This window comes from Adiantum capillus-veneris, chromosome 11, assembly GCF_014529385.1.
Source record: "Adiantum capillus-veneris isolate H3 chromosome 11, ASM1452938v2, whole genome shotgun sequence".
NCBI classification, from domain to species: Eukaryota; Viridiplantae; Streptophyta; class Polypodiopsida; order Polypodiales; family Pteridaceae; genus Adiantum; species Adiantum capillus-veneris.
This window is the reverse complement of record NC_140941.1, coordinates 56,209,110-56,222,545: the sequence shown is the minus strand read 5'-3', so window position 1 is coordinate 56,222,545 and position 13,436 is coordinate 56,209,110. Positions and strand designations below refer to the sequence as shown.

General features: G+C 46.9%; 1 protein-coding gene across 1 annotated transcript in view; it reads right to left on the bottom strand.

Moving 5' to 3' along the window:
* Positions 1 to 12,819, bottom strand: part of LOC147447269 (glucan endo-1,3-beta-glucosidase 11-like) — a 32,752-nt gene extending 19,933 nt beyond the window's left edge. Inside the window, exon 1 of the mRNA XM_086523120.1 lies at positions 12,189 to 12,819. Coding sequence (XP_086379246.1) covers positions 12,189 to 12,258 — 70 coding nt within the window. The 5' untranslated portion in view covers positions 12,259 to 12,819. The remainder of the gene's footprint in view (positions 1 to 12,188) is intronic.
* Between the last annotated feature and the right edge of the window lie 617 nt (positions 12,820 to 13,436).

The window sequence follows — 13,436 nt, the reverse complement described above, 5'->3', positions numbered from 1 at the left end:
CTGTGATAGTCAGAGTGCTATTATGCTTGCAAGGAATCCTGTTTTTCATGCCAAGACAAAGCACATAGAGGTGAAGTATCATTTTATCAGGAGTGTGCTTGATGACAAGAGCATTACACTTGTCAAGGTGCACACAGATGACAATCCTGCAGATCTTTTGACCAAGAGTCTTCCAGCAGAGCGGTTTGCATATTGCCGTCAAATGATGGGTGTTGGATGAGTAAGTGCATGATCAGCTGATGTATCATAGTTAGCTGATTCTTTGATCTCCCAAGGTACATTGCCTTTAGGTGGGAGGTTGTTAGGGAATAAAGGCCTAAGTGCCTTGTACTTATTAACTTATAAGTTAAAAGACTTGTAAGTGAGGGGGCCCAAGTGTGAATGGCCCCCTAGTCACTTACTCATATACTCAAAGGTCAAACCCAAATTGGGTCTAGCGTGACTTCTCCCAGATTCTGACGAGCGTTCTCTCTCTCTCTCACGTTCTTCTCTGCGTGTGCTTCTTCAGCGCCTCTCTCCTCTTCTCCTTCACTCTCATTGCATAGGATAGCAAGTGGGCTCTCTCTCCTGCTCCCCCACATCTTCCATGTATCTCGCAACTTGAGTCTGAAGGATACTTCATTTATCTTTTCTTGAATCTGGAAAGGAACAGAATACCGCATGCTAAGCTTTGGAAAAAGCCACTCCTTTCCCTTTCGTTTCATCAAGCGTACCTTCTCAAAACGTAAGAGTACCGAATCATCTTCCTTACTTCAAGTCGCGATTATGTAGATCTGTTGTCTTCTTGTGCGTGCTTATGACTTCTCTAGAGCATCGTGAACCTTGGCAAAAGCAATGTCCAAGTCCCTCGTATATTGATCAGCTCATAAATCTTGTCTTCGGTGCTTAGAGAGGGAGGGACCTTAGCACCTTCGATTACCTCAAAGGGCTATTGTAGGCAAATTCCACCAAAGGCAGATATTTTCCCCATTGAGTCTTCTAATCCGAGATGTAAGACTTTATAATTCCAAAACCACTCGGTTGGCTATCTCAGATTGCCCATCTATCTGCAGGTGAAATGATGATGAGAACTACAAATGTTCTTCCAAATAGCCCTCCAAAACAAACTCGTGAATCAAGGATCTTTGTCGGAGACTATGGTCTCAGGCATGCCATGTAACCGAAAAATATGAGCAATGAACAGTCTCGCTAAATGATCAGGCTTGATTGTTTTCTTTACTAGAGTGCAGTGAGCTTGCTTGCTAAATCTGTCCATGATAGTCCAAATGCCATCGTGCCTACTTTGAGTCTTGGGGAGATCAAAGATAAAATCCATAGCAATGCTTTCCCAAGGGCGGGTAAGAATGGGTAAAGGTTGTAGTAGTCCATGTGCCTTATTCCTATCAAACCTAACCTTTTGGCATACTAAACAACTGCAAACAAAGTCATCCCCATCCTTTTTGAGTCTCGCCAATAAAAGTAACGCTCCACACCCTTCAAGGTGGTATGTATGCTGCGGTGACCCGTAAAAGGTGGACAATGGCACTCTGCCAAAACCTTTTCCCTCAAAGGCTGTGTAACACACAACATCGTTTTCCGCATCAAATAGCCATCCCATATGGAATAACAAAGTCTTCCCATTTTGTATCCGAGTAAAAATGTAAGCAAAGTGAGGATCTGTGGTGTGTTGGTCAACCATATCTTCGAAGCTTCTGTGATGAATCGCGGAAATAGCCAGAACCAAGGGTTTTGAGACAATGCATCTATCACTAAATTCCAGAGTTATCGGGGAACGCCCCCTAGCCCTCGTTCCGACGTTCCGGGAGGCAGTTCCCTTCCCGAACGTTCCGAAACGTCCCGGAACGTCCGACGTTCCGAGTGGCCAATTCAAACCGGAACGGCCGTTCCGGAACGTTCCGGAACGCCCCTGGAACGGCCAACGGCTACAAACAAATTTGGCAAAAATTGAAAAAATTGAAGTAAATGTTTGGCCTTCTTTTTGAAGTGTGCAAGGCCTCAAGGACTCATAAAATGCACCCGCCTCCCCCTTTCTCTCCACAAGCTAATCCTCAAGGCTCAAGCTCTCTCCCTCTCACACTCTCAAGATCTCTCCCTCTCAAGACTCACTCTCTCAAGGCTCAAGGCTTCAAGCCTTCAAGCTCTCTTCCTCTCCCTCCCACTCTCTCAAATCTCTCTCTCTCTCTCTCTCTCTCTCTCTCTCTCTCATCATCTAGTCATAGCAAGGTTGAATGGTCTTCAAAACGAGTTTTTTGTGAGTATTAGAGTCAAAGCACTCTAATACTCCTTGTATTTAAACACAAGGAGCTAAAAAATGCACTATTTGGGTGTTTTTTATACCTCCCGTTCCGCGCCGTTCCCGTTCCGGACCCCTAGCCATTCCCCCGTTCCGCGGGGATCCCGTCGCCGTTCCCGTTCCGCGTTCCAGGTAACTATGCTAAATTCTTTTGTCCCTGAACATGGACAATCTAGAAGTGAAACTGTGACAAGATGTTAGCCCATCGCATTTGCTTTTCCGAAAGCTACTTCTATGACAAGAGGTAGCGTAGACTCTAGTGATCTGTAAAGACTGTGAAATCGGCTCCAAGTAAATAGTGTCGCCACTATGTAAGCACATGGATCACTGCCAATAGCTATTTCTCATATATCTGTGATACCAATTCTGGCCGTGAAAACATCCTGCTTTCATAAGCAATCACATAGCCTTCTTGTATCAAGACTGCTCCAAGACTACGACCACAAGCATCACAATAAACTTCGAATGGCTTTTGCAAGTCCAACAAAGCCAACACTCATCCGGTAGTCAAAGCGTCTGAAAAGTAGTCACCTATGTCAATCCCCACGTGGAAGGGACTCCTTTTTGAGTCAGTAAATGCAAAGGTGAAGCTAACTCTGCAAACTTATGAATGAACCGCCTATAATAAGTGCACAAGCCCAAAAAGCTTTGAACTTCGTGAAGATTCTTTAGGTTAGGCTAATCGCGGATAGTCTCGATTTTGACCAGGTCCATATGTACTCCTTCTGCTGAGACAATGTGTCCTAAGAAATGTATCTCCGGTAAGAACTCGCTCTTTTTAACATTGATAACCAATCTATGCTTGCACAATGCCTAAAAGACATGTAGTAGATGATGACTGTGTTCTGCTTTATTCTTGGAGAAAACAATAATGTCGTCAAAGAAAGTGCTGACAAAACATCGATACTCTCGGAAAATCCTATCCATCATTCAATTAAATGTTGTTGGAGCATTTGTGAGTCAATAAGGCATCACCAAATATTCATATAAATCAAAAGTTGTCCAAAAGGCTGTCTTATAAACATCTCTCGGAGCAATTCGAATCTGATGATATCCACTTTTCAAATCAATTCTGTTGAAACACGAGGATCCCTGAAGTCTGTCGAGAATATTATCAATCCTTGCGATAGGGAATCTGTTCTTGATGATGATTTTATTAAGAGCTCTACAGTCAATGCACATTCTCCAAGATCCGTCTTTCTTTAATACTAGCAAAACCGGAGAACAATAAGGTGATGTGCTAGGTTGGATGGGACCCTTTTCTAGAAGTTCTTTTACTTGGTTCATTATTTCTTCATTCTCTGCTCGACTAACTCGATAAGGAGGCCGGTTCGGTGGTGTACTTCAGGACTCAAATCAATCATATGGTCCTCAGTACAAGGTGGAGGTAACTCGCCTGGTAGGCCTTCAAAGAAGCAATCAGCCTGTGTGTGCAGAAATTCTTGTCGTTCCTTATTCAATTCAGACATACTGGTTCTTTGTTCATCATTCAATTCTTTCAAGTAGATCGAATAAACAAAAAGACAAAATTTCATTAATTTCAAAATGGCCGAAGCCGATACAATAGGGACGGACTCACCCTTCAATTTTACATCAAGCACAATTTTTCTATCCTTTTCATCAACCACGGTGTTGTTCTTGTGGTACCAAGGGACTCCTAGGCATGATGTAAAAGTCCTCGTGCCCTAAATACCCTGACAATGCAAACGAACTTTGCCAATGACAAGTGTAATGGCAACATCACGTCCAAGTGCCGCTAAAACTGCCTCCGCATGTGGCCCCAATCTTTCAGGCGTAATTCCAAGTTGAGCCGCCAATGCAGGTGAAATGAAGTTGGCCTAGGCTCCTCCGTCAAAGAAGATGAGGGCTTCCTAATCTCTACCTTTGCCCCAAGCGTGGCAAAGTTCTGTGCTTTCGTCCATCTAATTCGGACCAGTCCCCATACAATCTGGTACCAATCCTGCTTTTATCTTTCCTTTTCTGCCACGTTCTTCAGCTACTTTGGAACTCTTAGGTCTGTCTTTTGATTATCCTCTAGTATGATATAACATTAAAAAATATCTATATAAGCTATCAGCCAATGAGCATTCAAATGCTCAAAATAAGAAAATTATATACCTGGGATTGCGCGCAAGTTGTGCATCCTCTACTCAACGTGACTCCAAACGTACAAAACAATTGAGCACAAATTTCCATGATAGAAACTTCTTTCAAGTAAAGTAGGGTTAAGGTATAAAAATCGTGTTTCATATGAAAGAAACGTTTCATAAGTTTCATGGGTATGAAATGCGTTTCTATATAGCATTGCATCTTACACATGATCATTTCATCCAGATAGAAATCTTGATGTACTAGAATCACATTCACTTCTCATTCACTTAGCCATCACATCCAAACCTCGCTAGTCTATAACACTAGATACACTAATTTCAAATCAATCATCAAACAAAATGTTGCAGACATTTTAGCTTTCTTTACATTACTCTAATAATACACACATGAAAGAGCACATGTAATCAGTTCACTCTAGAAAATTTTCCAATTCAATGTACAGTCATTCCGCAAAATACCGTAAGATCGTCAATATCCCTAAAAATCTCAAGAAGAAATAGTGACTTTATTCGATCTAGGCAATCTATGACAAAGAAGAGGAGTGATTCCCCTTTGTGCATTCCGCACCACACAAGATTCAACCTGCTGATATCTCAATATCTTTCTGAATGGATGCTACTAATAATCCAAAACCCTCAAGATACACCTCAAAACTGAAGAGAGGTTCTCTTGTCCCCATCCACTTTGCATCGAGAGCCAAAAAGTGTCCTTGCCCCAATTATCGGTGGACCTAGCTTACCTTTCTATTTTCTTTTCTTGTGCCCTATGACATGTTGGTAGCCCTACTAGCCGCTAGCACCTCAATCTGAATCTTCGGAATTCTTTGATGAACTATCAACTGATTCCCTTGCTTCTTCATTATCAAACTTCTTTTGCAAGCAAAATCGTTGTATCTCTTTATCTCTTTGGGTAGACCGCAACAAAACTGGTCCTTCAAAGTGAAAATCCAAAACGAAGACATTGGCATAAAGGTATCCCAAAACCTCTAGCAATTGTCATCCAAAGTGTTCTTTCTTCATTCTCAGATGATGCCAAGCCGTGATGACATCTTCTTCATATTCTTTCGTTAACCATGCTGAAGTGAAAATCTTATGAAGTTTATCCACTTCTTAGGTGCTTCTCTGTGCACAACCGAGTAGACCACCATGTATATGCGTTTCCTTTCAAGTAAGATGCCATCGTTCGTACCTTGATTTCGGAAAATGACGTCCCAAAAAGGCGAGGTCAAACTGATGTATTAATTCAAGGGCTCAATGAGTGTCTTGATAGCTTGAAAATGTGTCAAACTTGATTGTTTGACCCCCATCCGTAGACTCCTTGGTTTTCTCTCTCTTTTTCTCACTGTATGAACTATCACAAGAGGACGATATCTCCTTTTTTGAACTGCTAGATTGCTTCCCATGCTTTCTAGACTTTTTCAAGGGTCTTCTTTTCTTAATTTTCTTGCTTTTTCTTCGCTTCTTCCACTATTTCTCATCCTCAGAATGGGAGAGTCCTGAACGAAAGGGAATGGATGACCGGATGCTTGAATGGTGGGCTCGCAAGGGACGTCGTTCTGAATGTCATTGGGAACAGACGGTTGTCCGAACCGGGACAAGGAATGGCCAATACATATTTCTTTATTTTTAGGAATTATCCTAGCACCCTTAGAGCCTAGAGGGCCATTTTCACCATGTCTTATGCGCTCCTTTAGGGCCACTTGTGGAAGCCCCCATAGCTTATAAAAGGAGGGCCTCAAGCTTGGCCTCCTCAACCTTCCCTCTCTACTCTCATTATTAATTGCCTTGAGGCTTGGTTGTTAGCTCTATGGGACATGTGTGGCTCAAAAAAATCGACAAAATGATTTTCATTTTCGTCATTCCAAGCACTGGCCACCAACCCCATTCTCCGTTATCGTTCCTCGTACCATGTTTGAACTTTTTATGTCACATATACCTCAGTTCACAACCTTGTCATAACCGGCAAGTCACCTTGACAAGGAGGTTGAAACACTAAAACGATATTGAATTGAATCGAAACAACGGACACTTGAACTTCAAAGAGAAAACATAGTAGACAAAGAGACACGGAGTTGGCGAGTTCCCCTCCCAGAAGCATTGGCCCCTCAACTAGGCACTCTTCACAGTATTTCTTTATTCCATAAGACCAAAGTCCCAAGTGTACAACTCGAAGAGCCATGCTCTCCCTTTGAGTCATCCATAATCGCAATCCAATGGGCCAAATCGTACTTTAATAGCACCCCTAGCCTCTCTTTTATAGGCATAGGTCTACAAGCTCACTCCAAAAGCAACCTTAAAAAATCACAATATTTTTACAAGTATAAAAGCATCAAAGTCAACTGGCATCAAACACTAATGCTCTAAAACAAAAGTCAACGCTTTCAAGACTGGCGACAACTGGCATCAAGGACTAATGCTCCAAAGCAAAAAGTCTTAACACTTTCAAGATTGGCATCCAACCAAGCTATCCCACGTCCTCATACCACGTTCGTGCATCCATAACGTGCCACATCAGCATTGCTTTCTCAACTTGTTATCCATGCAAGGATGATTCCTGCCAAAATGCCCTCCTCGATAATGCCCCAAAGTCAAGTGGTCCCGTACCTCTTGTTAGTCCGTCGCTGGATCCATCCTGTACACATGACATGACACAAGCCAAACTAACACCTAGACACACATAGTGAGCGGACATCAAGCTCACCTCCCAGCCAGAGCCAATACGGGCTCACTCCTGAGCTTGGGAGCCTGCAACCAAGCGAGCTAGCCTCTGCCACAAGGGCTAGTGTCCCATACTATTGAACCCACACCAATACGAGTGTGCGGAGAGAGCTTCCAAAGGCCAAGAGTCCAAGTGTGGTGATCACACAAGATGTCCCACAAATGAGACTCAAAAACCTATTTATAGCCAAAGGGCCAAAGGGAAGTGAGCCTTGAGGAGCTGCACAAGGTTTGAGCTGTGTTTTGAAGATCGAAAGGTGATGCGAGTGCAACGGTTCGTGCCCAGTACCTTTGCAGATTTTCAGCCACTGGTCGGAGGCTTTTGTGCAGCAAAGAGAGCTAACTTTGGACCGACTTCAGCTGGTGTGCCTACAATTGGTGAGGAGACTGGAGATCCGTTTCGACGAGAGATTGCTTGCAGCCTTGGATCCCGATTTGGAACTATCGATGGTGAACATTCTCTAGCATCTAGCATCAACTTAATATGTCGGAGATGGACAATGGAAGTCAAATGTTGTTGTACACCGACATAGACATGGTAGTTCTAGCTTGCATTGCAATTGCATGGTCTTATAAGGTGAATGTGTTGCTGGAAATGGTTGGATGTGGTCTATACCCTTGTACCTGTTCTCCTGGGAAGGTGATGAGTTGTCATATTCAAATTTCAGCCATATGTAGCCTCTTGGTGTCATGTGGTGATGTGTTGTGAATCTTGGAAAAGCTTGTCATTGAGACCCAGTTTTCTACATATCCCCTCTTGTCACAAGATGGGCACCACGTGCCAATAGAGAAGAACGGACTGAACAGACTTTTAGCACTTCAATAACAACTTAACTGAGAGAGAGAGAGAGAGACGAGACGCGACACTGAGTGGCGGAATTCCACCCCAAAGAGTATTAGCCCCAAACCTTGGCGCCCCTTTCGGTATTTCTTTATATTGCATCAACACAGTACACGCCGGTACTCCAGACTCTGCACCTTCTCCAAGAAGCATGCCAGAGAATGAGCCCTAGCCTCATATTTAAAGGCCCTAGGCCCCAAAAGCAGTTTTACATGAAAAGCCTTCAAACTCAAAAGCTCCTGGTTCAAAAAGCAATGCAAAAAGCTGCCAACGTAAATCACGAAAATCCGTAAGCAATCAACACAAAACGCGGAAATCCATACAACTTGCCACGTCATCATGTTAGTGCAATTTTTGAAAATCTGCCACGTCATCAGTTTGTGGGTCCTGCTTTATTTTAATCCTTTATGTCACTTGGGGCCCCATCGGACGGGGTCCCCATAAGTAGGTAGAATTTCTTCTTCTGTTACTTCTTCTTCTTAGGGTTTAGGCCCCTTGGCCGGCATCTGCAAGTTGGCTCCCTTCTTCAGGGCTTTGACACGTCAGCAATTTGTGAAACCTCTGGCATTCACATGTTCAAGTAGACCAGAGCCCCGTTTGTTGTACCTCGTTGAAGCAATATAAAAGAAATACCATTAGGGGTGTCGAGATTTTGAGGCCAATGCTCTCTAGGAGTGGAACTCTGCCACTCCCGTCTCCCGTGGATTCTCTCTCTGTGACGCCCCAGAATCTGGGCGCGTCGGGGAGGGGACGTTTTGTCTTCAAGGGCCTGGCTCGGACGGGACCGGCTCAGGTCGGGGTGTTTCTTCAAGGGGTCCTGGCGCGGACGGCACCGGCTCAGGAGGGCTCGGCTCGGACCGGACCGGCTCGGGTTGAGGTGTTGCTTCAAGGGGTCCTGGCGCGGACGGCACCGGCTCAGGAGGGCCCGGCTCGGACAGGACCGGCTCGGGTCGAGTTGCCTTCACGGGGGCCCGGCTCGGACGGGGCCGGCTCGGGCGTGGTTGCGTTCCATGGGTCGACGGCCGTTTGCGTTTCGCGGGTCTTGCGAGCCCCGGGGAACCTTGCGTGGAGTCCCCACGGTGCGCGAGTGCGTGGAGTGAGGCTAGCGTGTCTAGGTGTGGGGTCCCCTCCCGTGGCCGTTCTCGGGAGGCTCATACCCCTTATATACACCCTCGGTTGAAGAAAGTTCGACGTCCTCATCGAACGTGGGGAAAAAGAGTGTTTGGCTATGCATGAGGCCAAGGGACTAAGGGGTGCATATAAGTGCAAGTGAGCAAAACTGTTCCCAAAATGCAAGTAAGTAGGCATGCTTTGTTTTTGTACTTTTGAGAATAAAGTGAGTGTGTGTATTTTTGGGGTTTTGGCAGAAGGCTGAAAATGTATGCTTTGAACACCCAAGTAGAATTCCCCATACTTGAGCGTTCCCCGAATAGGTAACCCGATGTGCGCGGAGCCACCTGCTACGTTGGCCCGCGCAGAGGCTTCTTGAAAGCCGAATCTGAAGGAGCGTTCCGTCGCAATGCAGCACTTGCGAAGTTGGTCCCTGTTTGGACGTCATTTGGAGGGCAAGCTCGGGGCCCTGTGGTCTCTTTGTAGACTTGAATGGGTCTTCAGCTCAGCATGGGCCACAAAACGTGGCCGGGGCGCGACGAACACAGTTGGGTTGGTCCATCGCGTTTTTGGTGGTTCTCTGTTTTTGTTATGAAGAGCCCTGTCTGGCTCGCATCTTGCCTTTTTCTCATGTGGAGAGCCCTGTCTGGCTCGCATCTTTCCTTTTTGTGTGTTGGAGGTGCCCGGCTCGGATCGGGGCCAGCGCAGGTCACGGGTGACGGCCCGGTGTTTGGAGGCGTCACGGGGACGTGGGTTGCCTTCTGGAGCTCTTTCCACCAAGATTTTGACGACCCGCCCCGGGAGTTGGGTTGGGGCCGTCGTGAGGATCGTGCACGTCGGGCACGTCGGTCTGCAACTCTTTTCCTGGAGCACTTTGTACCAAGATTTTGACGACCCGGGCCATTGAGGTTGGAGTCGTCGTGAGGATCGTGCGCGTCGGGCACGTCGGTCTGCAGCTCTTTTCCAGGAGCTCTTTTACTGAGCTCTGATACCAAGTGTGACGCCCCAGAATCTGGGCGCGTCGGGGAGGGGACGTTTTGTCTTCAAGGGCCTGGCTCGGACGGGACCGACTCAGGTCGGGGTGTTTCTTCAAGGGGTCCTGGCGCGGACGGCACCGGCTCAGGAGGGCCCGGCTCGGGTCGAGGTGTTGCTTCAAGGGGTCCTGGCGCGGACGGCACCGGCTCAGGAGGGCCCGGCTCGGACGGGACCGGCTCGGGTCGAGTTGCCTTCACGGGGGCCCGGCTCGGACGGGGCCGGCTCGGGCGTGGTTGCGTTCCATGGGTCGACGGCCGTTTGCGTTTCGCGGGTCTTGCGTTCCGGGTCCCTAGCTCCACGTAGCCTCAGGCTCCGCCGCACTCACGGAGGGTCATAGCGTGCCCCGGGGAACCTTGCGTGGAGTCCCCACGATGCGCGAGTGCGTGGAGTGAGGCTAGCGTGTCTAGGTGGGGGGTCCCCTCCCGTGGCCGTTCTCAGGAGGCTCATACCCCTCTCTCTCTCTCTCTCTCTCTCTCTCTCTCTCTCTCTCTCTCTCTCTCTCTCTCTCTCTCTAAATATTTTGAAGAGCTAAAAGTCTGTTGCACTGTTCTTTTCAATTGGCACACGGTGCCCTCCCGTTACAAGAACCCACATCCCTGGTCTTATTGATTGTGTACCCAAGATTTGAGAGGGGGTGTTAAAAGTTTTGAAGGTCATCTCCTTGGTTTTCCCATCTAGTTCTTGTGAGTGAGGGCTTCTTTGTGGCTATACCGACCTTGTGAGGTTTTTCCAAATTCTAGGCATATGGGGGCATGGTCCAAATTCAGTTCGGCCAACCACTTGTGGCCTTTCTTTTGGGCGCCCTACTTATTCTCCTATTTTCCATTTATTCCTAGTTTTAGGGTCCTGGAAATTTATGGGAGGGCGACGGGCACGTTTGTGCTCACCTAGATAGGGAGGAGGGGGCAACCCCATTTTGGCATTGTAATGTGCAAAGCCTTGTACTCTTGTGATAGTAGAGTTGTGCCCCGTAAGACTTGTCCTCTCTCTCTCTCTCTCTCTCTCTCTCTCTCTCTCTCTCTCTCTCTCTCTCTCTCTCTCAACAAGCCTCGCAAAACCCAAAGGAGGATGAATTTTGCACTACTTGTGCGAGTGATCATCATCATTCAAGTGAGAGGACGACTTCTAATGCCAAAGCACCTTCAACTTCTACAAGCCTTGTTTTTGCTACAGAGTATGTAGTCAGTACAATTAATGCCTCGACTGATATTATCATCCACATAGAGAAAGGTCAAAGGACTAAGAGTTATCTCTCTGTTAGAATTAAACTTCAAACATCCTTGTCAATATGGATTGTCCCTACCATCTAATCCCTTTTGACTACTCAATCATCAACAAAATACAAATTCAAACGGCTCTAACATGTGAGTTTTTGAGCCTACTCTGTCAAGAACCTTTACATTCAAGCAAGGCCCATGGATGGGTAAGGGAAAGAAGTCAACCCCACTCTCCCATATCAACAACTCTGCAGCGCACTCTGTGATATTGGCAACGTCAACATATACTCCCAATTTAGAGAAGTAAAGATGGTTAAAGTACATAATTCTATCCCTGGTCACTAACAATCCTTTCTAACTAACAAGGCTAACTGCTCCCGAATTCATGGCTTGCCACTCAAATGGCTTAACCTTGAGCCTGAGACCACACATTGTCACTCATTAATTTCTAGACCCATCATCACCATCCAGAATGCAATTGCTACCTTCATGCAAACTCTGAGCTAATCTTTTACATGCCTCCAGCGCTTGGTTGAAGCATCCAGGAATTGAACATATGACCTCTAGTTTCATGTATTCAACTAAATGAATCTCTTACACTCGTTATGCCTCTCGGGCTAGGGTGAAGCATCCAGGGGCCAAATTTTTCTACCAACGGATCTCTCTCTCTCTCTCTCTCTCTCTCTCTCTCTCTCTCTCTCTCTCTCTCTCTCTCTCTCTCTCTCTCTCTCTAAAAAATTTCTCTTGCTCGCTCTGTAGGTGTTTGTCGCAACTACGTGTGTGTGTGTGTGTGTGTGTGTGTGTGTGTGTGTGCGCGCGTGTGTGTGTGTAAAAGAGAGAAGAATAACCAACGGTAAACAAACCTGAGAAGAAGAAAAGCAGCAGCAGGACCAGTGCGATCTTTGATGAACTTTCCGTCTTGCCCATCCTCATGGATACGATTGGGAGATGACTCTCTCTCTCTCTCTCTCTCTCTCTCTCTCTCTCTCTCTCTCTCTCTCTCTCTCTCAGAGAAAAAAAAGCTGAGAGTAGGCACTTCCGGGCAAAAAAGCGGAGAGCTGAAGCTTAAATACGTCTCGTGTGCGGAAAAGCAATGTACACTACGTCGCGCGCTGTCTCGGCACCGACAACAGATCCATAGCTAGGGGGTACCCTCTTGGAAGAGAAGGGTTATATACAGGGGAAGGGGGGGAAGACTACCCGCCTAACAGATTCTATGCAGATTCGAACCCAGGAGAGAAGAAGCGATTCTGAGGGATTCCGCCCTCCATCTGCAAGAGATGCCTTTCATATAAACGGGCGAACGTTTCGTACCATTTCCACCAGCACACTCACGCAGATCCATGCTAAAGACCCTCTTCCTGTGTTTCAAAAGATATGTCCAAATCCTTCAAAGCCGCTGTGGGTGTGTGATGTGTGTGTGTGTGTGTGTGTGTGAGAGAGAGAGAGGCCGGGGGGAAGGGGGGGGGGGGGGGGGCGAGGGAGTTTTTGAATCTCTCTGCGACGCTATTTAGCTTGCGCCATAGTGTATTATTGAGTTTTCTGAGCAAGAACTAGACCAGGTGGTCTGTTCAATATCTCTTGGGCGTTGTTGTCGCCACCTGTTCCCAGGTACCAGCGTTTTCCGAGTAATGCGGCGTACTAATGCCGATTGACAATTGACCCAAAAGGCCTTTGCAAGAGTGAAATTGTGAATCCTACCAGGAGGTAAACCTTCAGCTGAGGACTATTTTCCTTGGATGGTGATAGACCCGTTTGATGGCATCGACGGTGCGCGAGTGGGGCAAGGAGCGAGGGCATCTCGGTCGGACACGTGGCGAGACGTATTGCGACGCACCCGAGGTTGTCCGTTGCAAGACATAAACTCGAGCTCGTCGAGGGTTGCGGAGTGCCGACGTGGCGGGGTGATGAGACAGACTACGATGGACGAGGTGGGGTTGACAGGGCGGGGATGATGATGGGGCTGAGTGCCACGTCGTGCGATTTCAAAAATCGCATGATTGGGGGCTGCAGAGGTAGTTACACCGTGGTACTACGAAGGTTCTCCATGCATGCTCTGCAAGGGTGCGAGGGAAGAGCGTCGAGGGACTGCCATTGCAAGCCTTCTCTCC